Below are 26,344 nucleotides of genomic sequence, written 5' to 3'. Positions count from 1 at the left end.
GCCCCAGGGCAGAGCAGGGCGGAGCTAGCCCACAAGGTCATACCTCCACCAAGCAACGCGATTGGTCACGCCTGGGTCACCTGACTGCCCCCTGCTTCCTGTGCTGCTGCCTGGTGGAGATGCTTCATTAACAATCATGAACGATCATCGAGACATTTTTCATCTTCATGGCCATATTAGGAAAACTATGATTTAAAAAAATGTAAGGGGAAATTGTCTAATTATTAAATATTGTGTGTCTATTTTCTGGGTCAACGTGGTTACTGCTGGACTTACCAAAGCCTCCACTGTACGACATCCCAATGGGATGTACTGAAATCGCTATGGAAATGTACAGAAATGTGTATACACTTCTAATTTCTGCCCATATATATACATATATGTATATGTGTGTGATCCCAGCAGCTAAGGATTATGGGTCTGTCACCCCTACAATGGCTAGGGACTGTAGAAGGCCCCCTTGTCATTACTGTATGTACATAAATAGTATGTATGCTAGTATGTTTTCGAGTTGTGACGTAGGAGTTGCGTTGTATGCGTTTATAAAAGTGCACCTGCTATTTTGCCCATTGACACTTTATTTTGTGGTTATTTTGTTATGAATTTTTTTTTTTTTAATGGCAAATTATTGTACCCTACATGTGATTTCACTCCAGTGGTTTGGTGTTCTTGTTGTGTTTGTGGGGGAGGGGGGGGGGGAGGGGCTTCCGGCCTCATACTGCGCGGGGTGAAAATTTGGCGAAGGAGAGGCCGATCCTTGCGGCGCCTCTTTCGCTAACGGCGTTCCCCGCGGCGTGCTGGGACGGCACCGCAGCCAGGCCAAGGTCGCCGGACGCAGCCTCCAGTGGGCAGGTTCATTTCGGGGCGCTCGGACCAGCGGTTCTCCCGCTCCGTCCTGGGGCTCCGGTGCTGGTTTTTGTTCCAACCGTCATTACAACTTCCAAACGGTGACAAGCTGTAGTTGGTCTTCATTGGACACTTAGCATGTCTGCTGAAGAATGATTCACTACTTAAGGCCATGGTATGTCGGAAATGAATGGAGAATAAGTGTTCACATCACAGGACTAATCAGCCAGGTCATGCAATGCTCCAAATTTATGTGATGTGGTCTATGACAAATTATTCCTTTTGGAAGAGGCTCCGTTTTTAACTGAGGTGATTAGAATCTGGCAGGGACTTCATTGCTGAAAGTACGGTCAGCTGGTCATTGAAACACTTTTTTTTTTTTAATTTAGAAATTAAGAGTTTGATGATGGAACAAATAGAATTTGGGCAAATGTGCGACGTTTTAAAATTTAAGGAAGTAATTATGGTAAAACTTGCTTTCTACAACCTTAATTGGTCAAAAGCACCAGCATACACAGGGGACCCCCAGGACTAAGTTTGGGAACGACTGCTTGAGACTAGCCGGACCAGCAGCTCTCCGTTCTTAACTGTAATGGCTAAATCTCTCTGCTGCAGAAGTTGAAGCTTGAGCCATCTTATGGATATTCACGAAGGGGCACGTCCAAAAAAAAAGAATTTGTTGCCATGGAGGTTCTGCTCTTGGGCCCACCGCTTCGCGAATGTTCATGAAGTAATATGGCGCCTGAATCTCGTTACCAATCGGGTCCTCCCAAGGTGAAGAAGTAGGGTCTGACAATCTGGTTGCTGTAGAGAATCTGTGGTTTTGTATCTCTTGTATTATGGAGGGGGGCAGGGGCAGAGAGCTGAGCCTGCCCATAAGGATCGATAAAGCTCATTGCTTATCACACTCACGGTGCTCATCCCATACTGCAAACGAGCTGCCCATCTGACCCCGGCCCTCTCCCACTGGCCCTTATGTGATTTAGGAAGATACTGTAAAAATACAAATGGGAAAAGAAAACTGTCAAAATGGAAGAAATGTACAGAGGTCAGAGGTCGCAGGTCAAAGACTGCTACTGAGGGTTTTGCTTAACCGTTAGTTGATTTATGTTTGTGCATCATTTTTTTTTTTTTTTTTTTTCTTCACTGCCTGTCTTGGAAATGATCATGTGATATTTGGCCTCCAGACTGAAGTGGTGCTTGGTTTTTATTTATTTTATTTTTTTGTGGGGGGCGGGGGGGGGGGGAGGGAGAATTGTGTATTAAATATGAATTATTGTAAGTGCCAGTTTACAGGAGCCCCGAAGGGTACAATTGGACTGGGGTCAAAGGTCAAGGCCCTGTCCTGGTGGGGGCTATGCTGATATTAAGTGTTACAGTGCAGGTGAGGTTTCGGGGGGGGCGTGTGGAGTGACGGCACTTCAGCGCAGATACGCGGCCCTGTTTCCCATCAGGCCCTGGGCACTGCAGGGTCCAACTCGATCTGATAAGCTCCGCCCTCCGAGCTGCTTCAGACCGCCCCCAGCTTCGCCGGGGAAACAAACCCAAATGACCCCAATCGAGGGGAGTGACACTGAGTAACAAAAACCATAGGGTTGAAAGAATTTTTTTTTTAAATGTATGTTTTGCATGTATGCAAGTTTAAGTGTATTTTATTTTAATTATTAAAAAAAACTTTATATATATATATATATATGGAAAAAAATCTATATTCTCAGTAGGAATATGAAGGGATGAGTCATTAACAGACTGGTTATCTGGAGTGCAGATACCATGACCTTTGACCTGGGCAGTGGGAAGTAGTTAGCCCCTCCCCTTGCCCCTGTCAGCCCTGTGCATGCTCACGGTGTTAGCCTCTGTGTATGTGTTCCCCTGTTCTTTTTTTTTTTGTTCCCCCCACCCCCACCCCCACATTTGTAGTTTCTGGAAGATTCTTTTAAAGCTGTATGTGTGGCAGTGGAAGTGTACACTTGAGCTAAAGCGATCTCTAGCGTTTAATACACACAGCTCCAACGAATAAAACCTTTTCCATGAATACGGACGGAGCGGTTGTCCTTGTTTGAAAGGAGGGTGACGTGCGGGAGGATTTCGGCGCGGGACGAGAGCGTGTAGAGAAGGCTCCGCCCCCCAGCTCTCAACTGTCTGGGCTCTGGAGCCAGGTGCCAGCCAGGCCAACAGGAAGCTCGCCACAAACACAGGAAGTGGAGTTTACGTTAAGCCGCACTTCCCCTGCGGAACCTGAACCTGCACACACGGTCAGCGGTCAATTCTGAGGATTTTTCAAACTGAATTTGTGAATGGAGTGAACTGAAAATAGGACTGACCCCAACTGTGATTCCACCTGTGTACACGCGCACACAGAGTTAAGTACATATGCTCGCACATGCATACATTTTTACATAGGCATACACGTTCTTGTGGCAAACACACGTACCATCATTGGGCAAAATAAAAATGTGTTTCAGTAAATATAGTATAATGTATGTTTGTGTATTTCTCTGCCCAATTTTTCTCCAAAATATAAGAGGCAGGAAGATGGTCATCCATCAAACAAAAAATTTATTACAATGTTTAGTTGTACCTTCAATCTCTTTCACGCAAGTATGGAAGCTCCTGTTTTTTAAGCTCTGCTCTGTAGAACCTAAATAGTAGTACATAGGAGAACACTGCAATTCCCTAACCCCCCCCAAAAAATAAAAAAACACACATACACACATACATATTATCTGCAGTATGATACTGCCACAAACTGGTGGATGGGAGTAGCTTGGAGATTTGAGTGTGGTTAGGTAGGGCTATTGGGTCAGGTTTGGGTGTAGTAAGGTGGGGTCAGGTTTGGGTGTAGTAAGGTGGGGTCATTGGGTCAGGTTTGGGTGTAGTAAGGTGGGGTTATTGAGTCAGGTTTGGGTGTAGTAAGGTGGGGTCATTGGGTCAGGTTTGGGTGTAGTAAGGCAGGGTTATTGGGTCAGGTTTGGGTGTAGTAAGGTGGGGTTATTGCGTCAGGTTGTCTTGTAGTAAGGTGGGGTTATTGGGTCAGGTTTGCATCTAGTAAGGTGGGGTTATTGGGTCAGGTTGGGGTGTAATAAGGTGGGGTTATTGGGTCAGGTTTGGGTGTAGTAAGGTGGGGTTACTGGCTCAGGTTTGGGTGGTAAGGTGGGGTTATTGGGTCAGGTTTGGGTGATAAAGCAGGGTTATTGGGTCAGGTTTGGGTGTAGTAGGCGTATGGTCAGGTTGGGTGTGTAAGTTTGGGTCAGGTTTGGGTGTAGTAAGGCGGGGTATGGTCAGGTTGGGTGATAAGCGGGTTATTGGGTCAGGTTTGGGTGTAGTAAGGTGGGGTTATTGGGTCAGGTTTGGGTGTAGTAAGGCGGGGTTATTGGGTCAGGTTTGGGTGTAGTAAGGCGGGGTTACTGGCTCAGGTCTGCTACACCAGATACCTGAAGCTGAATCTTTTCCAGCATCTTTGTGTGGTTCCTCAGCGCCATCTGCAGGACAACGGAGAAAGGAGTTTGAGTCCAGGCTGGTCAGAGGGATCCGCCAAAAAAAATAACACGTTTCGTTCTCCTGCGCCCAAAGGGCTACACAGGGGGCAAGGTGAAAACAAAGAGACACAATCATCTCTAACAGCTCCAGAGGCTAAGGCTAAACCAACGCTAAAAGCTAAACAGTGTAGTATAACGGGCGAGGAGGTGGCCTTGTAACCTGAAGGTCACAGGTTTGATTCCCAGCGAGGACACTGCCGTTGTACCCTAGAGCAAGGTACTTAAATAGGTACATTGCTTCAATATATATCCAGCTGTGTAAATGGATTCAATGTAAATGCTATGTAAAGAGTTGTGTAAGTCCCTCTGGATAATGCTAAATGCCTGTAATGTAAACAGAGACAGTAATGCCTTATTTATACTTTGTCGCACGACCCTTTCGACAAGTGTTGCATGACAAAAATGACGTACTTTCAACAGAAAAAAGTGTCGCACAACACTTTTTTTTTCAGTGACGCACAGTGTTGACTGAGCAGCCAGATGTAACACCGAAATGAACTGTCCTGGTTACGTCATTATTTTCAGTTTATCTACTTTTTCCGTTTGCAAAAGTAGATATAAAACGTATTCCTCCCCTATTTCTCAGCAATTTCACCGGGCGCCGCAAGGTCTTCACAGATGTGAACGTCAGCGGTTTGTGGTCTCGTAACCATAGAGACAACAGAACCCTCTCCACAACCCTTTGGCAGAGTATAAATGCGGAACGCCGTGCGACGCTTTCGTTTTTGGGTTCAACAGGCTTAAAGGTCGTCTGGTTTAAAAACAGAGAAAAGTGAAGGGGACCCCTATAAAAAAGGCGCGGTCCTGACCTCGGCGATGACCACCTTGCGCTCCCAGGACCGCACGGTCTGCTCCAGCTCGCCGTGGACGCTCTTGGCCTTGATGTAGTCCAGCAGGGGCGGGACGCTGAAGCTCTCCAGCTGCCGCTTCAGCTGCGCGTTCACCACCTCCGCCTCCGCGCACTCCTGCCAGCGGGGGGCGCCAGACGCACGCGTCACGGGCCAGTTTGGTGCGTTACCGCCCTTGCATGCTGGTGTACTGTGTGTGTGTGTATGTGTGTGAGTGTGTGCGTTTGTGAGTGTGTGTGTGTGTATGTGTGTGTGTGAGTGTGTGTGAGTGTGTGTGTGTGTGTGAGTGAGTTGGCGTGTGTGTGTGTGGGTACGTGTGTGTGTGTGTGAGTGAATTGGCGTGTGTGTGTGTGTGCGTGTATGTGTGTGAGTGTGTGTAGGTGTATGTGTGTGCATGTGCGTGTATGAGTGTGTGTGTGTGTGTGTGTGTGTGTGTGTGGTCTACAGGACCTGCGCACCCCAGCAGCAATGTGGGGTTCTCAGAGGTCCTAATCCATGACCAAAACCAAACACAGGATTTGATTTGTGGTTCCAGCTGTTGACTCCTGATTTGACCTGGTTTTATCTGGTTTTACTGCATGCAGTAGACCATAGATGTTAGAATCCAGTCCTAGAGGGCCACAGTGGTTTTTCATTCCCTTCCAGTGATTCAAAGTGATTGAATGGTTAAAGAATCCACACACCTTGTTCTCATGGTTTTTAGTGGCTAATTTGGAAGGAAACCACAGATATCTGCACACACTGGTCCTCCAGGACTTGGTCTGGCACATGAGTTTGACTGTGCCAGACCAACCCACAGGTCCCCTATTTTCTGGGGTGGTTTAGGGCTGGTGACCAAAAATCAGTGTGGCGGGTAGTGGTAGGACAATGAACGGCGGGGAACGTCCAAACTCACGTGCTCCGCCTGCCGCTTCTCCTCCTCCATCTTGGCCACCACGTCGTCCCGCGAGGCGATTTCGTTGCTCAGCAACTTGGACTCGTTGATCAGCTGCTGCAGCTTGTTCTGGAACGATCCGACACGCCGCCGCGTCAGGCACGCACGCCACCGCTGCGTTAGCATCGGCGCGTCGCGACAACGCACCGCTGCGTCACAGGAACGAGCCGCGGCTGTACTGACCCGGCACTGCGTACAACTCACACAGCGCCCCGCTGGGTCACAGTAACACAGCCTACACCCTCAGAGCTACACACCAGCAAGCAGAGAACAGGCGGCTTTCTCAGACCAGCTCGTCCAATCTGATAGGACATTGATGCTTGGGACTGGTCAGACATGCAGAGAGACAGAGATACAGACATGGTGCAGTACTGTGTGTGGGTGTGGCCTTGTGTTAGACAGACAGACAGACAGACAGAGACTCAGTGTGGGCAGGGCTCAGACCTTGTGTTAGACAGACAGACAGCGTTGTGGGCGTGGCTCAGACCTTGTGTTAGACAGACAGACAGACACAAAAACATGCTGTGGGCAGGGCTCAGACCTTGTGTTAGACAGACAGACAGACAGACAGCGATGTGGGCGTGGCTCAGACCTTGTGCGAGTGCAGGATCTGCTGGGTGCTCCCGGCCAGCAGTTTGAGGCGGAGCAGGTCCTGGTTGAGGACGTCGATCTGCTGCAGGTACTGCGTGTTCTTGATCTTCAGCTGCTGGAAGTCCACGTGGTGCCGCGCCTCCCCCACCTCCTCCTTCTGCTTCAGCTGCAGCTCCAGCTTCCGCTTCTGCACCCTCAGAGCGCCGTTCTTCAGACGCAGCTTCTCCACCAGGGCGTCCTGCGGGGTGGGGAGGGGCGGGGGTGAGTGCTTCAGTTAGCCTGAGAGGTCTTTCTTTTGTCTCGCACTGATGATGCGTACAGGCCCCGCACACCCCACACAGGTGCAGCTCTTCAGAAAGGCAACGCATGCAGCTTCAGACTCTGACCTGAGGCAACTGGCTGCTATATTAACACATGAAGACTTGTGAGGGCTCTTATTTTGAAAATTAATAACGTAATATCGACTGGAAACAAGCAGGTAAATGAAAGATGAGACTCTTGCAACTGCCCATTACAACCTGGTTTTATGCAGCTCAGCCAGCGTAATATTGCTATAAATGTCAATTCTCTCCCAGTGTGACACCAACAGCCAATCAAAATCCTGTACTTCTCAGCTGCTCTAAATGACCTTTGACCCCTCGAAGGTCCCACTCACCTTCGCCTTAATTCTGTCCTCTATGTAACGAATGACCTTCTCTGCGTCCATCATGCCGCCCTTCTTCTCTCGAATCACCTTGGCAACGTCGCGGTCAAACTCGTAGCTGGCCTTCTTCACCTCGCTCAGCCTAATCTCCGCCTCCTCCATTGTGGCCTGGCGAGGGGCGAGGCCAGGGTGCAAATGTGGAAAAAACTACCAATCAGGGCTGCCTTATGCAGGTGGTGTGCAACAGAGAACCTTACTCTTGCATGTCATAACAGACTGAAAAACACTGTGTGAAGTTCAGCATCTAAAAGCTCTGCAGCAAAAAACAAAATATCTTGACTTACATTATCACAAATATTACAGTTGATTTACATTACATTTACTTTCTAATTTCTTTTGTTCCTTTTCTTTCCTTTTTTGTTTTAAAAATCCATCCGGGGACTGGTGTCAGAACTAGATGTATGTACAATTTCTGACAGCTGTTAAAATTGTGATAATTTACACTGGCAGGTAGTGTAATACAATTATTAGATGCATAGTTTATACTAAAAATTGTATTGCAAAACCTGGCAATGAAAATTATATTTTTCCCAATCAAAAAACCCAATGGATAAAACAGACCTTTTCTGTAATGATGCACTGCTCTCTGGTTCCCCCTGTGGTTACCAGATAGCCGTGCAGCTGCCTCTCTGGCTCCCCCTGTGGTTACCTGGTGGCTGTGCAGCTGCCGCTCTGAGCTTTCCTTCAGGTGTTGCAGTTCCTCCCGCATCGTGTCATGCTCTCTCTCTGCCACGTCACACTTCTGCTCCATAGTGAGCCGGTGCTTCTCCTGAGCCAGCCTGGCCTTCCTCCCTTGGCACTGCCGTACACACATACACACACACATGCACATGCGCACGCATGCAGTCACACGCACACACACACATGCACACACATGGACACACACACCAATGTTCAGCGTTAATCAACTCTTACAGAATGCATTTAACTCCAGTAGAGTACATGTGGCCCCTATTGAACTTTGTTAGAGCTGAACTAACAGTGGACATTTTAATGTGTAATAGTGTTCTCACTCTCCTTGCAGTTGCTTGCATGTTTAGTTTGTTTGTGTTAAGTGTTTAAGTAGCGCCAGAAACTCTGGCACCACGCTGCCACCTGAAACAAGAGTAAACGTGTGAAACAGACACAGGAAGAGGCCACGCCCTCAGAGAGCTGACTGACAGCTGACAGCGGAGACGTGCTGGCGGCTCTTTACCATTCCCATGTCCTGGAAGATCCCTCCCAGGCCGTCGGACAGGGCGCTGTCGTCCTTGGCCTCCTGCCGTCTGATGAAGCGCTCGAACATCTCCGTCTCCGCCCGGAGCGCGGCATTGCTCTGCCTGGGCACACGAACCAACGCGCGCGTTGTGTTAATGAGCTCCGCACGAACTCGCACGCGTGCACACTGCACTAATACACACAAACCAGCCTGCACTGTGTTAATGAACTCCGCATGAACTCGCACGCGTGCACACTGCACTAATACACACAAACCAGCCTGCACTATGTTAGTGAACTCCGCATGAACTCGCACGCGTGCACACTGCACTAATACACACAAACCAGCCTGCACTATGTTAGTGAACTCTGCATGAACTCGCACGCGTGCACACTGCACTAATACACACAAACCACAAACCAGCCTGCACTATGTTAGTGAACGCCGCATGAACTCGCACGTGTGCACGCTGCACTAATACACACAAACCAGCCTGCACTGTGTTAGTGAACTCCGCATGAACTCGCACGCGTGCACACTGCACTAATACACACAAACCACAAACCAGCCTGCACTATGTTAGTGAACTCCGCATGAACTCGCACGCGTGCACACTGCACTAATACACACAAACCAGCCTGCACTATGTTAGTGAGCTCCGCATGAACTCGCACGCGTGCACACTGCACTAATACACACAAACCAGCCTGCACTGTGTTAATGAACTCTGCATGAACTCGCACGCGTGCACACTGCACTAATACACACAAACCAGCCTGCACTGTGTTAATGAACTCCGCATGAACTCGCACGCGTGCACACTGCACTAATACACACAAACCACAAACCAGCCTGCACTATGTTAGTGAACTCCGCATGAACTCGCACGCGTGCACACTGCACTAATACACACAAACCAGCCTGCACTGTGTTAATGAACTCTGCATGAACTCGCACGCGTGCACACTGCACTAATACACACAAACCAGCCTGCACTGTGTTAATGAACTCTGCATGAACTCGCACGCGTGCACACTGCACTAATACACACAAACCAGCCTGCACTGTGTTAGTGAGCTCCGCATGAACTCGCACACTGCACTAATACACACAAACCAGCCTGCACTGTGTTAATGAACTCTGCATGAACTCGCACGCGTGCACACTGCACTAATACACACAAACCAGCCTGCACTGTGTTAATGAACTCCGCATGAACTCGCACGCGTGCACACTGCACTAATACACACAAACCAGCCTGCACTATGTTAGTGAACTCCGCATGAACTCGCACGCGTGCACACTGCACTAATACACACAAACCAGCCTGCACTATGTTAGTGAACTCTGCATGAACTCGCACGCGTGCACACTGCACTAATACACACAAACCACAAACCAGCCTGCACTATGTTAGTGAACGCCGCATGAACTCGCACGTGTGCACGCTGCACTAATACACACAAACCAGCCTGCACTGTGTTAGTGAACTCCGCATGAACTCGCACGCGTGCACACTGCACTAATACACACAAACCACAAACCAGCCTGCACTATGTTAGTGAACTCCGCATGAACTCGCACGCGTGCACACTGCACTAATACACACAAACCAGCCTGCACTATGTTAGTGAGCTCCGCACGAACTCGCACGCGTGCACACTGCACTAATACACACAAACCAGCCTGCACTGTGTTAGTGAGCTCCGCATGAACTCACACACTGCACTAATACACACAAACCAGCCTGTACTGTGTTAGTGAGCTCCGCATGAACTCGCACGTGTGCACACTGCACTAATACACACAAACCAGCCTGCACTGTGTTAGTGAACTCCGCATGAACTCGCACGCGTGCACACTGCACTAATACACACAAACCAGCCTGCACTGTGTTAGTGAGCTCCGCATGAACTCGCACGCGTGCACACTGCACTAATACACACAAACCAGCCTGCACTGTGTTAGTGAACTCCGCATGAACTCGCACGCGTGCACACTGCACTAATACACACAAACCAGCCTGCACTGTGTTAATGAACTCCGCATGAACTCGCACGCGTGCACACTGCACTAATACACACAAACCAGCCTGCACTGTGTTAATGAACTCTGCATGAACTCGCACGCGTGCACACTGCACTAATACACACAAACCAGCCTGCACTGTGTTAGTGAGCTCCGCATGAACTCGCACACGTGCACACTGCACTAATACACACAAACCAGCCTGCACTGTGTTAGTGAACTCCGCATGAACTCGCATGAGTGCACACTGCACTAATACACACACAAACCAGCGCATGCTGTGTTAACGTGACCCGCACAAACTTGCACGCATGCATGTACACACAGCACTTACACACACACACACACACCGTTAACTGTCACACACAAACGGCACAGGTTGACTTGTGTGTCTTGTGTCAACTGACACGCCCAGCGGCCCCTGTGACAGTGTTACAGGGGGAAACCGGCTTTACGAAGCCGACTACAAAGTATAACTGCCGTGTTATTGCAACTCTGCAATAACACGGCAAACTCTCCAACTCGCTGATGCGCGGTGAGTGTGAAGTTCAAAATGGCTGCCACGCATCTCCTGGGCGGGTGTGAGTCTTTTTTAGTGGCTGAACAAGATTACCCCTAACCCCACCCCCTTCCTTCACTGCTAAGCAATGGGATGTTGTGAAAAATACTAACCAAATACAATTCACAATTTTAATAAAATAAGTGAATGATCATGAAATCTACACCGTTACACATTTCTCACTTTCCCTGCCAAAGGCACCAGGTGTTAACACAGGCAAGGTAGCCTAGCCTCCAAATGTATCGAATGACACCTGTCAGAAACAGCCAATCAAATCGCAGATGATGGATTGGATTCCATTACATTACATTACATTTATTTGGCAGACTCTTTTATCCAAAGTGACGGAGTGTAGCACAGTGGGTAAGGAACTGGGTTTGTAACCGAAAGGTCGCAGGTTCAATTCCCGGGTAAGGACACTGCCGTTGTACCCTTGAGCAAGGTACTTAACCGGAATTGCTTCAGTATATATCCAGCTGTATAAATGGATACAGTGTAAAATGCTATGTAAAAAAGTTGTGTAAGTCGCTCTGGATAAGAGCGTCTGCTAAATGCCTGTAATGTAATGTAATGTAATGTACAAAAGTGCATTTCATGGTCATGAACAACTACAAAACACAGGTTCAATAAGATACAATACTTATTTCGTACAGCTATTTCTAGCCAAGAACACAGTTTAGTTCACACAGTGAACACTATTCTGACCTAACCTCTGCCAAGCCAACTAGGCAGAAGAACACGTTACAATATTAGGACAATACAAATTACCAAAAAGTGCTGGAATGTGGGTACAAGTAATGAGTGTCATGAAAGGGGGAGGGGATTTAAAGTGAAATGATATACAGAGTGATGGTAGTTAGTCCAGGTATAGTCTGAAGAGATGAGTCTTCAGACCACGGCGGAAGATGGGTAGTGAGGGAGAGGTTCCAAGATTCCAAGGACACATGAAAAGAACCAGTAAAAGAACTAAGTGAGGTTCAGCTAGCAAACGACAAAGTGTTGATGTGCGTTTAACATCAACTTGCTTTTGTGGTCATAGCTGACAGGTTTTCCATTTCTGTTATGTCGGCTACTCGTATGGATTCTCGTACAAAAAGGTTCACAGTTAATCTATTTTTAGAAACTAGCCATTTCATTACAGCAAGTTTTTTTAAACAAGAGTAAATAATGGCAGAGAATAAAACTTAGTAAGCTTGTTAACTGCATGTGTGTAGCCAAATAGAAACAGTAAAACTAGTGGGAGATGGCTGCACACTGCATTTTAACCGTTCATTTTTTCACTGCATTTACCAATAAGCTAAATCAGTAGCTAGCCACTGTTTTACTTACATCACCACCACAAAATGTTCAATCAATATTATAATGTTTATATAACAACAATGACTTGGCTCGCGTTAATATTTTTCCATTCCCGGTCTATTTCGGCTATAAACAATGAATGTATATTTCAAGTGGTTATTATTAGATTGTTAACTTAAGTCACACTGGCGACTCGCGTTGCCAGTTAGAGTTTGGTTCGGAACTTTGGATGCAATTCCATTGCAAGCACAGCCTAAGTCATCTGGCTGACTTGCTGTCAGAACCGATACTACATATGAAATTAACCTACTCACTACTACTTTGCAAAATGGCATTGACTATCATTTCATGCAAACCGTCTAATTAGTTAATGTAACGTAAGTTAACGTGAGCTCGCTGGCTATTGCAAGTCTAACTGATTTGCATAGCAACCGAGTGCTGTCACAATATTGCACATCTGTTTCTTTTGTTATCTTACTTAATAACATAGACGGTAGTCATGTTCGTGTTATACAATTGTATAAGAACTTATTTTATCAACCTGAGATCCTCCACAGTTTCAACAAGACGTGTTTTGGCCTCTTCTGAAACTCCATCAGCCAACTCTTCGATGTCATCCGCCATGGTTGCTAAGGTAAACACAACTGTGATCACGTGCGGTTAGCTCGCGACAACCACATAGACGTCGACCACCACGTGTCAAGTTAGTATACTTTTTTGCGATCGTAGAAGTCAGTATAGCTATTAGTTTTGTTCATTAGGCAATAAAACATAAATCACAATACTCTTGGTAAATATTTATTTTGTAAATAACGATCGTAGCGAGGCTTTAAATTGTTGACTACCAGCTGACTCGGATTTGTATAAGCCTCCATGCACTGGATTTTCATAATGAGTGTTTTAAAAAAATGGACATCCTTAAGGTTATGATATTTCAAATATTTTATTTAATAGATACACGCACATGCACGTAAATTACTTATTGTTGCAGGGCCTTTAGTTTGAGCAGTGAAGTTGCACACCCAACATTAAACAAGGGCACATCTTGGGAAATCCTCTGAAATGCAGTTGGAAGACTGGGTCAACATTGCCCCTGAAATTGGTGGTGCTGGAGGGATTTTGGTGAGCAGATGTGAATGAAATTGCGGTAACTCAAATGACACATTTGGCATGTAAATTGGGCTGAAATTGTGAAAGTAAAAAACAAACAAACAAAATGAAACAACAAATGAGCTGATTGTTACCTTGCATGGCAGCCTTTCACTGTTGGTGTGTGAGTGTGTGTGTGAATGGGTGAATGAGAGGCATTAATTGTAAAGTGCTTTGGATAAAAGCGCTATATAAATGCAGTCCATTTACCATTTACAAATATTGTCTGACAATAAAAACAGTCCATTAAATTGTTAGACTACTCAGGTTTAACATTGTGCATTTTATTTGGGGCATACAAAATCTTATCTGACTGAACACTGAGCAATAAATAAGGTGATCGTAGCAGCAACATGTTGAAATTGTGTCTCTTTGACACAAGAGCACCCTTAGGAGGCTCACTGATGTGTGCGATATTCCCAAAGCAGGAAAGTCAGGTAAATTACCCTGAGGATATCAGGGCAACCACTCCCTTGTGGAAACCATTTAAAACTCAGTGAGGCTGGCCAAATGCTATATGATGTTTTTTTTTAAACTTACACTGTTTAATTCAACGTATTTTGTTTAATGCAGTATGTGCTACAAACACATTCAGGGGAGCCTGTCTTCTAATTAAGAATAGACTAAATTATGCTTATGCTCAATTATGAGTTCCAGTCCCAATAGAGCAAACAATGTATCTTAATCAATAAATTGATGATAACTTCCTTTGACACGTTTGTTTAAGGGTAAAAATAAAAATAAATAAGGTGAAGAAGTAGGCCGAGGCCTACCTTTATTTGTATCTTCACATTTGAACAAAACCCCATTAAAGGTCGCATTACTTTTCCAATGAGTTATAGAACATAACTGCCAAGTGGTATTCAAAACTGATCAATATTTATTTATTCAGTCCAATCAAACTAAATTAAGTACTCAGTTTGAAGAAAACAGTCATATTCCGGATTCAGGAACTTCGCTTTTTTATCTCAAGGGACCTCCTCCCTGTTAGGGGGCGCCAGAGAACTGATTAATGCAATTTCTCCCCCACCCCGCCATTCTTAACTGACCCAAGTTGGCTTTTTGATTCTGATCCCGATCGTTTCCGGGTGTTTCTGCCGCAATCCGGTTCCCTGCAGTACGGAGTACGGACCGGGGGGGTTCCCAAAAGAGCTCCCCGAACCTGGCCAGCAGAGCGCTTTGCTTGGTATTTTTTATTGCTGGTGATCCTAACGCTTACACCAGCTCGGCGCCCTGGCGAGGGTGCAAGATACCGCGCTTCCCAGAGGCGCGCCTTCACACAGAGCCAGCTAGCCAGAAAGCTAGCTAACAACATCGATTTACCCCACCCCCTCCCTCCAACCGGCTGTGGTTCTTAATATATCCAGTAGCTGGCTAGCTAGGAGTAAATTGTGAAATCAGTTTTTTAAATATTTATTTTAGCTTTTCCGTTAACATAAACCGCAACATTGCATTTCGTCGGGGGTACGGGGAGAGCAGTCCGACGCTGGGCCTGTCCCCGAGAGTCGTCCTGGTCGGATCTCCAGGTTTTGGATCAGGGACTCGCGGCCCACTGGGGGTGGGGGTTTAACGTGCGATCTTAGCGCCCCCCGTTATGTTACCCCAAGATTGTAGCTGTAATTTTTTGTAAGCATAGGCCGCTAGCCTAATTCGGTATTCGTGATTGGAACCCTACTGAACCATTTCCTCTACTTCTACCTCAGCTTAATTTATCTAACGCTATACCCCGTCGTCTCGCTGAAACTGGCTGGCCCTCTCCTCCCCCTCTCTCCCCGGCTCCTTCTCAAGCTTGGAACCCCGGTCGGCTTAGCTCTGACAATCCGAGCGACGAGCGCGGCTCAGCGGTCACAACCTGCAGCGCACTCAGACCATCTCCCTAAACACAAGGTATCCACGATCAGAAACCCGTACTCTGAAAGCGCAAAACCACGGACACCTGGGGAAGTTCGGTGTTCCGCATTCCCACTCCGAGTGTCGAAGAACCCAGCGGTAAGCGAGTACTGCTCAGACCGAGCACCTGCCCGCGCCATGCCCGGCCCGGCGGCCGGTAGCAAATCCCGGGTTTACGCCGACGTGAACACTTTGAAGAGCCGGGAGTACTGGGACTATGAAGCCCACGTGCCCAGCTGGAGGTGAGGACCACGCTTTACTGTTACTGTGAACCGTATCTTAAAATGGATTTAAAAAATGCAATTGACACCAGTTAGGATACACGTTCATCAACATGGCTTCCTGCCTGAGGTGGAATCGGATTCGTTGAGAAATCTGCGTTTCAATTTCAAGTGCGCGAACATACGTCGGTAATAAACTAGACGGAAGATAAACGCAGACTTTGAGTGATGTCTTTTGATCAGCTTTGAGTTTTGTGTACCAGGATTACCAGCTGTGTCTAATTAAATTACATGCATACCTGGGGGTTATTACTGGTTGTTGATCAGCCTGATGGTATTTTCGGGGGGGAAATGTCACTGATTCGTTATGCAAGGGTCTGTAGACAGAGGGTTGTTAACTTGAGGGTGTCACGGTTTTGGAGCGAACGCGTAGTCTGCCCCGGGTGCTTTGCGTTATCGATCAACCCGGGAAACTCATCGATCCGCCCGGATCTAGGAGGCCTGTGCTGTTTGCGGCTCGACAACGCAGCACTGCCGCTTAACTAGGGACCGACCGTGTGTGTCACTCGCGAGGGCGACGTCCACTACTTTCAGATTGTCGGGTCACAATAGAGCAGGGGTGGTTTTGCGTTTACCAGCGCTTCAGTGGATGTACCATAGGACCTGCTTGCTTTGGTGATTTTGTAACAGATACACACGATGCTAAATGTGGCCAAATGTCTAAAACATTCCTTTAGTCAAGAAGTAGAGATTGTGAAATAGGGCTACTAAGTCACATGCTCACGCAAGGTGTGTTTTTGTGTGTGTCCTGGCTTTCCCACTGTTACGATGTGAATTAGAGGTATAGTGTAGCACTTAATATAAGACGAGTGTTTGCGGGGTGCATATCATCCCATTACATAGTCGGAAACATAAATATGAAGTATTCTAGTGAAAAACACGGGAAGTACTATATTTGTCTTCATGGCTTGTCTGTCATGCGTTTCCTCTTTGTTTTAATACTATAGCATCCAGTGAGTCATTAGTGTGACAGCGCTGTGACGCGCGCTATCCTGACGCCAGAGGCAGCTCGCGAGCTCGTGCGCGAGGCAGGGAGCCTACCTCCTGTCCTCAACCTCTTTTTGATGAAGTTCAAGCGAACACGTTTGCCAAAGGTAGACAGTGTAGCATCACCGATTATTTTTGCACGAACTCTCTGCATTTCTGTTCCTCTGGACTCCACCGGAAGCGATTCCTGTGACGTGGAGGTTTAGCCCGCATTAAATCATTTTCATTTTAACTTACAGATCAGAAATATTGGGTCAAAGTAGAATATATTTATTTGTTGTTAGAAGTGGATTTGATATTAAATGCCCACAGGTAAAAGCTATTGTAGTGGACTCAATGAGGTAGAAAGGAATTGGTTATTAGTGGGTGATCCTGAATTAAAAACAGCCGTACTGCTTGTTTTGTGTGGGAAACTAAATGCACCTTTAGGATAACTGTCAGATGCTGTCAGTCTGCTGTCTGACTTTCCTGACTGCTCCTGTTTGTCGATGCTCTCTTAAATAAGTTTGGTTCCCCTATTTTATAAGCTCAGGACCCATTTAAGAAGGGAATGCACTTTCTGTGACCTGCTTCACAGAAATATTGCAGCCTAAAATATGGTCAAATATGGAATGAAATGTGTGTCAACATAAGTCTGTGTACGCTAACAATAGTTGGTGTTTAGCTTTATTTATATGAATGGGTGGTTGAGGTGAAGTACAGTAGATACAAATTTTTTATTTTTTTCATCTTGTTCACCACTGAGGCCTAGGTTAACCCACTGTTTAAGGTTAATACCTCTCTCTCTGACACACACATGCTCTCTCTCTCACACACACATGCACTCTCTCTCCTGCTCTCTCTTTTTCTCCCTCTACGTCTCTTTCTTTGTGTATCTCTCTCTCTTTTCCTCCGACTGTTTCTTTCACTCTCCCAGTAACCCGGAGGATAATCTCTCTCTCTCCCTGGCTAGTTACTGGGGGATTAATGTTGCTCTTTGCTGAGTAACCAGGAGGAGTAATCTCAATCTTTCTGTCCTCCCAGTAACAAGGAAAATTAATCTCTCTCTCCCTCTTCTACACCACTGTGTGGTAACCAGGAAGATGAATCTCTGTTTTGCTTTCTCAGTAACCAAGAGGATTACCAGCTGGTGCGTAAACTGGGACGTGGGAAATACAGCGAGGTGTTTGAGGCCATCAACATCAACAACAACGAGAAGGTGGTGGTCAAAATCCTCAAGGTGAGCTGATCCTCTGTCCCCTTAATATGAGCTCACTTCCTGTCTGCTCCCATTCATATATTTCGTTCCATCCCACACTCTGATTGGTTGTCTGACGACGTGACCTCTGACCTCCGCAGCCTGTCAAAAAGAAAAAGATCAAGCGGGAGATCAAGATCCTGGAGAACCTGCGTGGCGGAACCAACATCATCCGCCTAGTGGACACCGTGAAGGACCCGGTGGTACGGCCCGCCCTCCGCTCCCGTCCGCATCATTGGCCGGCCCAAAGTCACATGGCGGCGACTGACCAATCGGAGCTTACGAACCTCAATACCAGATCTGTTTTCTCTGCTGTGCCGGAATATTGATGTCTAATCACCGGATTTGCAGGAACCATTAAAATGTTGCATGTCGTGTAATTCTATTTTCTTAATTACAAAATCGCAACAGCGGTCGGAGCTAAATGTGCTTTTGTGCGTAGCAGTTGATATCCTGCCTCTTTGAACGATTCTCTCCATTAATAATGTACTTGATATTTACTGCAGTAATGTGTGTTTACTTTGGGTTTGTTGTTATGTTTGATACGTTTCTTTTGTTATAGTGTCTGTGTGGTTTTGAATGCGGAATTGTGGCAGTTTCACATCTTTTTCCTTTGATTTCTTCTGCAGTCCCGAACGCCAGCGCTTGTCTTTGAATGCATCAATAACACAGATTTTAAGGTAAACCTGCTCCCCTCTGCACGCACTTTTCATGCGAGGTTGGCACATCTGGGCAGGCCTGTGAACTAGGCCAGCGCACACAGTGGTGCCTGCTCAGTCTGATTGGCCATTAAAAGAGCTGTGAACCAATCAGAAAGATCTGTGCTGTGTCTCGCCGTGACGACGGTCACAAGGTCTGCCCGTTGGGACAGGTGTGTGTCATGGGATCGCGAACAGGGCTTTCCCAAATCTCATGAGTACGCACACTCGCACTCACACACGCCTTCTGTCATACACACCCTCTTCTCTCGCACCCACCTCGCTAATGCACACACACACACACACACACAAGCACTGTTATACACGCAGCCTCTCACACACTTAAATTGCAGACCCGTGAATGTACAAATGCGCACTTCCAATCTGTGTTGTTCTGTATTGAGGGTTTGTGATTGGCCCTGCACTGGACAGTGAGTAGAGTGTGGAAATTCTGAAGCTCTTTGCGTAGAGCTCATTTAATTGGTGCAAGTGAGTGTTTTCATAGCGTGTGATTGGTCTTCTGATTTTGCTTATCGTTTCTCATGTTCTTTCTGTCATATTCAGGAGCTGTACCAGAAGTTAACAGATTTTGATATTCGTTTCTACATGTATGAGTTACTAAAGGTAAGAACAGCAGAGTGCGCACGTGTGTCTGCTTGTGTGTGTGTGTGTGTGAGTGTGTGTGTTTGCGTGCACGTGTGTGTGTGTGTGTGTTTGCGCGCATATGTTGTTTTTTGTGTGTGTGTGTGGTTGCTAGTGTGTGTGTGTGTGTGTGTGTGTGTTTGTGTTGTGTGTGTTTGCTGCCGTGTGTGTGTGTGTGTGTGTGTTGCGCTGTGTGTTTTCTGTGTGTGTGTGTGTGTGTTGCGCTATGTGTGTGTGTGTGTGTGTGTGTGTGTGTGTGTGTGTGTGTGTGTGTGTGTGTCTGTGTGTGTGTGTGTGTGTGTGTGTGTGTGTGTGTGTGTGTGTGTGTGTGTGTGTGTGTGTCAGCCGTGTTCTGGCTTTGCGTTCCCTTGGTGCCAGGCGTGTGTTTGACGTGTCGCTTGCGTGTGCTTCCCGTGTCCCCCAGGCTCTGGACTACTGCCACAGCATGGGCATCATGCACAGGGACGTGAAGCCGCACAACGTGATGATCGACCACCAACTGAGGAAGGTAGGGGGCGCTGTGCTAATTATTACCGTCATTCTCATGAATAATGAATTAGCAGGCGCTCTTATACAGAGCTTCTTGCACAACCATCAAGGCACGATGCTTAAGAGAAAATCATAAGAGCTACAGTAACAGGGGCATTATGGGTAGTGAATGCAGAACAGGAAGTAGAGCAGCGATTGACCGTAAAGCATTAAGGTAATAGGTAGAGATGGGTGTTCAGTCGCACACAGGCACATTATTTATCACCACTGATATAAGGGCACGTTTCCTAAAGGCTCAGCTACGCAAAGTGGCAAGTTATTAGACCATAAGAGCAGACATAGGAGTAGTAATTTCCATCAAACTCCGGAAGCCTTTGCCAATGGTATAGCGAAGCAAAGTGCCAAGTTATATGGAGTGTTGCAGCAGCCTGGCTCCTGGCCTCCTCTGAGGACTTGTAGTGATTTGTATCTGCCACCAGATGGCGGTGCCGCAACACCTTTATGGTAGCGTCTCGAAACAGTTTTTTTTTTCCTGGAGTTTTGTCAGAGCAGCAGTTGGTTAAAATGGTCGTCGCAAATTTGTTCCTGTTCACATGCTGTCTGTGTTTTTGTGCGTGTGTGTGACTGCTGCGTGTGTGTGTGACTGCTGCTGTGTGCACGTGTGTGTGTCTCCACAGCTGCGTCTGATAGACTGGGGCCTGGCGGAGTTCTACCACCCCGCTCAGGAGTACAACGTCAGGGTGGCGTCGCGCTACTTCAAGGGCCCGGAGCTGCTGGTGGATTACCAGGTGAGCGCTCCCCCAGCGCGCGCGTGCGTAGCTCCGCCGCTAGCAGGGCGCCCCTCTGTTATAAAGGGTATTTTTACCTCCCGTCGTACGTAGCTCAGCGTAACGGAATGTCTGTAGTCTGCCGATGGGCTGACCGGAGCTGCATAAACAGGATGGACCGTCCAGATGACTCAAAGATCCCCCCTGCAAAAAAAAAATGGAGTCAAAGATATTTTCCTAAAGCAGCTCGAGTAGAAGTGCTGATCTCGGATCAGTTCCGCCTTTTAGCTCTTAATGTAAAAGGCTCAGACATCTCAGCGCAGCGGGTTCACACTGAAAATGAATTCCCAAACTTTGCTGTGCTTGATTTTCGTTTATAGCATCATTTTTTACTGATTTATTTTCTTAAATCCGTTCAGGGTTTACTCAGCTGCTGTATAAGACGCTATCTGTTTATACAGCTGAATTTTTGCTGAATATTTACTAAAGCAGGTTGGGCCCGTGCCAGTGGTGCCCCCCCAGATGGGAATCGAACCTGCAACACTTCTGTTTACGACCCATTGCTTTATTTTCCCAAAATGATTAAATGCTGTCAGAGACCAAGATGTTTAGATGTGCTTTTGATGACTAAGCTGTTGTTTTATTAATCGGTGTCCCTCTGTATTGGTTGTGAGGTGCATGATTATGTTCTGGGGTGTTGATAGTCGATGTGCTGTTTTATTAATTGATGTCTGTCTCCGTTGGCCGGTAGATGTATGACTACAGCTTGGACATGTGGAGTCTGGGCTGTATGCTGGCCAGTATGATCTTCCAGAAGGAACCTTTCTTCCATGGCCAGGACAACTATGACCAGGTAACTAAACCTGCATAGTACTTCTTTGACTAGCACCCAAAACTAACTATCACCAGTACACATATACAAACCATAGCTTTGTCTACTAGAGAACCCTTTATAACTAGCGGCTAACAAATGATTATTAAACATAAACTCTTCTGTAGAAACACCCATCTTTAGAGTGATCAGTGAAATGCTTAATCTAATAGGACTGTGGCCAAATCCATTTGCTATGAATGTATCATTATAGTGTGAAGGAAGATCTCTTTACACAGGAAGATCTGTACTTCCACATCAGTTGGGCTGAGGGAAGATGTATTGATTTGGTTCTGGAATATTCTTATAAGTGTTCTTAGATCCACTCTTATGTGGACATTAGATAATGTAATATTAAAAATATAGCTGTTCGCAATGCACTTTCATGCTTTCATGCAACAGTTAACTACAACTGTACAGTGTTGCAAACACACACACACACACACACACAGTGGTCTTTTGCGGTTGTTCTAACTCTGGGTTCCGTTGCCATGGCACCAGCTTGTGCGGATCGCTAAGGTTCTGGGGACAGACGAGCTCTTCGGCTACTTGCGCAAGTATCACATCGAACTGGACCCCCGCTTCAAGGACCTGCTGGGCCAGTGAGTACCACCGGGGGGCGCTGGTGGGGTGGGGTGGGGAGGGGTGGGAGGTGGTGGTAGGCCATCAGTAAAACGAAACCGGTATGTCAGTCACCCACGAGGGGGGCGGAGCTTAGCCGGCCTCAATGAGGGATTGTCCTCGTGTCCTCGCTCGCCTGCTCTGAACCCACGAGGAAACCACGGCAACGAAAGGGAGAGGCGAATACAATCGGCCCTTCTGTGTTTAGAGACACTGGTTGTGAATGAAATATGGCCGAGTTAGGGTCGCCAGCCCTGTTGTCCTGACTGTGGCTGCTGTGCTGGTTAACGGCGCCCTCTGTCGCCCCCTGCAGGCAGACACGGAAACGCTGGGAGCAGTTTGTCCAGTCGGAGAACCAGCACCTGGTCAGCCCCGAGGCTCTGGACCTGCTGGACAAGCTACTGCGATACGACCACCAGCAGAGACTGACCGCTACAGAGGCCATGGAGCACCCGTACTTCTGTGAGTGTGTGTGCGTGTGCGTGTGTCTGTGTGCGTGCGTGCGTGTGTGAGTGTGTTTCAGTGTGTGTGTGTGTGTGTGCTTGTGTGCGTGTGTGTGTCTGTGTGCGTGTGTGCGTGTGTGTATTGTGTGTGTTTCAGTGTGTGTGAGTGCGTGTGCCTGTGTGTGTGTGTGTGTGTGTGTGTGTTTCAGTGTGTGTGTGTATATGCGTGTGTGTGTTCTCCATAGATAATGTATGTTTCTCCACAGATCCAGTGCTGAAGGAGCAGTCTCACTCCAACACTGATGGCTCTCTGCCGTCCAGTGGCTCTACCACGGCGCGATGAGAGAGCAGGTAACACACTCACACACACGCGCACACACACACACGCACACACACACAGTGGCTGGCTGGCTCGCTCGCGCGCACAGACACACACAGCCTCGTGCACTGAAGCGCACACACACCACTACATACATGCACCCGTGTCCGTAAATACACACATACACATGCATCAGTGCTCACACAGTAGTGTATTTCTGCTTTTAGAAGTGTACCTGGCCCACACAGCTCATTTTAAATGATGTAATATTACACTGTAATCACGCTGCATGTAAAAAATGGACTGGTTTGGGTTTGCTTTTGTGACGGGAGTGTTTGCTCAAACCTGGCCTCCCATTGAGGGCGGGGTGTGTGTACTCTCCTTAATTACAGCCAACGTCTTTGTAAACGATCCCTGCCGCTCCCCCTTGCTCTGTGTGTTTAGGGCTTAAACTGACCACTAGGGGGCTGCCTTTACCACACACCACACACGCCGCGCCCGACACGCACTCAGAGCCCAGCATCAAATCAGGGTTATTCATATCAACCACAAGACCCTGGTCGGGGAGCCAGTGGTAAGAGTTAGCTGTCCGTCGCTCGACCAGTCGCGGCAGAGCAAGGATAAAGGCGACCAATCGCAGCAGACCAAAGGGACAGTCACAACATTCAGAGGAAAGACGTGGCTGTTTCCAGTCAGTCTCGCCGATTTCATTCCTCAGTGAACAGTGAACGCATTGCCCTTTCGCACAGGCCACTTAACGGATCATGTGACGCCCCAAATTCAAATTTTAAATGTCAAATTCCAAACGAAATTGACTTGAGTGGCAAGGCGCAGACAGAAGTGGCAGCTCTAACAAGAGCCTTGCACACTAATGATACACCCGTGCTTGTGTACCGTGTGCAAACTAGGACTGCTGGACCTCCCCTGCCATTTGTGACTCATTTTAGATATCGTCAAACAAGGATTAATCCATTCTCCTAATCTCCAGAATCCCCATTTGCCCAATGTCTAGGCAGTGCACCAGTTGACCTCATACACTGACTGTGCTGTCACAGCCTCCAGTCTATTGGCTGTTTATTGCATTAGACGTATGCTAATTCTGAAGCCACTGATGTGTTAAATGAGTTTGTCCTTTTGTTATTTCTTGTTGCCCAATGTTCACGATAGGGCAGTTTTCCTATTGCAAATTTAATTTATCTATTTTACTTATTTATTATCGTATATTTTGCGCCTCCGTGTATGACGTTGGGAATTTATTCTTGGGAGGTGCTGTATGTAAATAAACCTTACTCACCGCTTGGTATCAGTGAAATCAAATATGGTTTCAGATAAGCCATGTTTTGAAATTGTTCACTGAGCTTTCATGTTCTTTTTTGGATATTTGCATTTTGAAATCTTATCGGCCGCCGCGCTTGTTTGAATTTTTATCGGTTTATCCAACCCTTTGCGTGTGGGGTCGAACGTGCGGGGAGTTTCCCGTACTGTGTCCTTAGCTGTTCTCTCGTATCCTTAACTGTTCTCTCGTATCCTTAGCTGTTCTCTCGTATCCTTAGCTGTTCTCTCGTATCCTCAGCTGTTCTCTCGCATCCTTAGCTGTTCTCTCGATCCTTACTGCTGTCTCTCGATCCTAGCTGTTCTCTCGTATCCTTAGCTGTTCTCTCGTATCCTCAGCTGTTCTCTCGCATCCTTAACTGTTCTCTCGCATCCTTAGCTGTTCACTCGCATCCTTAACTGTTCTCTCGCATCCTTAACTGTTCTCTCATATCCTTAACTGTTCTCTCGTATCCTTAGCTGTTCTCTCGTATCCTTAACTGTTCTCTCGCATCCTTAGCTGTTCACTCGCATCCTTAACTGTTCTCTCGCATCCTTAACTGTTCTCTCATATCCTTAGCTGTTCTCTCGTATCCTTAGCTGTTCTCTCGTATCCTTAACTGTTCTCTCGTATCCTTAGCTGTTCTCTCGTATCCTTAACTGTTCTCTCGTATCCTTAGCTGTTCTCTCGTATCCTTAGCTGTTCTCTCGTATCCTTAGCTGTTCTCTCAGACTCGTAACACGATGCTGCTCTGCGCTGCGCGAGCATAATGAACGTTTTGTCATTTTCCGTGACAACAGCGGAAAGGAACCGAAAGTAGGCCATTGTTCATTCTTTTCCCTCTTCCCCCCCCCCCCCTTCTTTTTTTTTTGTCTTTCAGGAATACTTTTGTTACCTCAACTTTTTAATCCCGTTTGTGGCAGAAACCTCTTCAAGTGTACAGGGACACCGGATCAATACACCGTTGACCAGTGGAAAACTCACACACACACACACATACACATACACACGTACGTGCATACACACACACATACACAATACACACACACACACAAACTCCCTCCCTCCCTCTTTCTGTGTCAGTATACAGTTGACTCCGCCCAGTCAGGTGTTCAGCTGCCAGACCAATGAGCTTGAAGGTGTCTCAGTGCCCCTCCCCCCTCCTCCCACTCACGGTTATGTTTCAATATATTTTCAAAAACAGAATAAAACGGCCCCCCCCCCTTTCCATCTTCATGCCCCAGTACCCGTCCCCCCCCCCCCTCATATAAACAAGCATGGAGAATGAAGAGAAGAATGAGTGGGACCCCCAGTACCCTCTTTAACCCCCCCCCCCCCCTTTCCCGGCCCAGTCCGCGTGTTTCTCTCCCAGGCTGGCCCTCCCCCCCCCCCACCCCGGGTTCAGACTCCGCACTGTAGTTCTGAGGTGGCATGGCGGACCTTTCTCTGCTATAGGTATAAATGATAATAATAATATTAATAATAAATGATTTTTATTTAGATTCACGTGTCGGGTCATTGTGTTCCAGAGGTGACGGTCTCATTTCTGAGGGGCTACAAGATTGTTGCGGGCCGCACCGAGAAGATGTTTATACACACACACACGCACTGTACACGGTCCCTTCTTTACTCAGATGCACACAGTCTTTGTGTATTTTATTTAACTATTCTTGAACCAGGCAGGTTAATTGAGTCCTTATCTGCATTAGTGGTCTGGACACATTGGCAGTGGTGTGTCAAAAACAGACGGGGAATACAAGGAATTAAACTCCAAGGCTACAAGCAGGTAATGATGTGACACACGGCCAAGTGGAGGACTGTGAGAGAATCACCATGATCAGGCTTAATGTAAGAAATGCATTCATACACTGCATGGGCTCTCCCAGTCTCTACATACAGTCACTCCCAGACACACACACTTCCCCGTACACAGCCTCCTCCTGTGCACACACACAACCGTGTCTTTGACGTGTAACTGGTGATATTCTCACGCTGGCACACACATTGTTCTGTGTAACTGGCGATGTCCTCACACACACATACACACTCTTATATGTAACTGGTGTTGTGCTTAGACCTCTCCTGCGATGCGT

General features: G+C 47.1%; 2 protein-coding genes across 2 annotated transcripts; one reads left to right on the top strand and one right to left on the bottom strand.

The window, feature by feature from the left end:
• Nucleotides 1-4,151: 4,151 nt before the first annotated feature.
• On the bottom strand, nucleotides 4,152-13,201 carry cfap263 (cilia and flagella associated protein 263). The gene is made up of 8 exons (XM_064313653.1): nucleotides 13,087-13,201; nucleotides 8,657-8,780; nucleotides 8,111-8,260; nucleotides 7,414-7,569; nucleotides 6,760-6,996; nucleotides 6,129-6,236; nucleotides 5,195-5,350; nucleotides 4,152-4,328 (listed from the first exon to the last, which is right to left on the bottom strand). Exons 1-8 carry the CDS (start codon nucleotides 13,167-13,169, stop codon nucleotides 4,251-4,253), a joined length of 1,092 nt encoding a protein of 363 aa, XP_064169723.1. The 5' UTR covers nucleotides 13,170-13,201; the 3' UTR covers nucleotides 4,152-4,250.
• Nucleotides 13,202-14,758: 1,557 nt separating this feature from the next.
• Nucleotides 14,759-25,753, top strand: csnk2a2b (casein kinase 2, alpha prime polypeptide b). The gene is made up of 12 exons (XM_064312573.1): nucleotides 14,759-15,826; nucleotides 17,960-18,071; nucleotides 18,191-18,292; nucleotides 18,719-18,769; nucleotides 19,352-19,411; nucleotides 19,854-19,937; nucleotides 20,596-20,706; nucleotides 21,437-21,538; nucleotides 22,058-22,158; nucleotides 22,491-22,639; nucleotides 22,887-22,971; nucleotides 25,132-25,753. The coding sequence occupies exons 1-11, from the start codon at nucleotides 15,723-15,725 to the stop codon at nucleotides 22,961-22,963; spliced, it is 1,053 nt and encodes a 350-aa protein (XP_064168643.1). The 5' UTR covers nucleotides 14,759-15,722; the 3' UTR covers nucleotides 22,964-22,971; nucleotides 25,132-25,753.
• The last annotated feature ends 591 nt before the right edge of the window (nucleotides 25,754-26,344 follow it).

The sequence above is a fragment of the Anguilla rostrata genome, chromosome 16 (assembly GCF_018555375.3).
Source record: "Anguilla rostrata isolate EN2019 chromosome 16, ASM1855537v3, whole genome shotgun sequence".
Taxonomy (NCBI): domain Eukaryota; kingdom Metazoa; phylum Chordata; class Actinopteri; order Anguilliformes; family Anguillidae; genus Anguilla; species Anguilla rostrata.
This window is presented reverse-complemented; position numbering and strand designations above follow the sequence as displayed.

Coding starts and splice junctions, on each gene's coding strand:
- cfap263 (XM_064313653.1), bottom strand. CDS start 13,169: ATGGCGGATGACATCGAAGAGTTGGCTGATGGAGTTTCAGAAGAGGCC. Junction 8,781..13,086: donor GAAACTGTGGAGGATCTCAG/GTTGATAAAATA, acceptor TCGTGTGCCCAG/GCAGAGCAATGCCGCGCTCC. Junction 8,261..8,656: donor TCTTCCAGGACATGGGAATG/GTAAAGAGCCGC, acceptor TGTGTACGGCAG/TGCCAAGGGAGGAAGGCCAG.
- csnk2a2b (XM_064312573.1), top strand. CDS start 15,723: ATGCCCGGCCCGGCGGCCGGTAGCAAATCCCGGGTTTACGCCGACGTG. Junction 21,539..22,057: donor GCCAGGACAACTATGACCAG/GTAACTAAACCT, acceptor CCATGGCACCAG/CTTGTGCGGATCGCTAAGGT. Junction 22,640..22,886: donor CATGGAGCACCCGTACTTCT/GTGAGTGTGTGT, acceptor GTTTCTCCACAG/ATCCAGTGCTGAAGGAGCAG.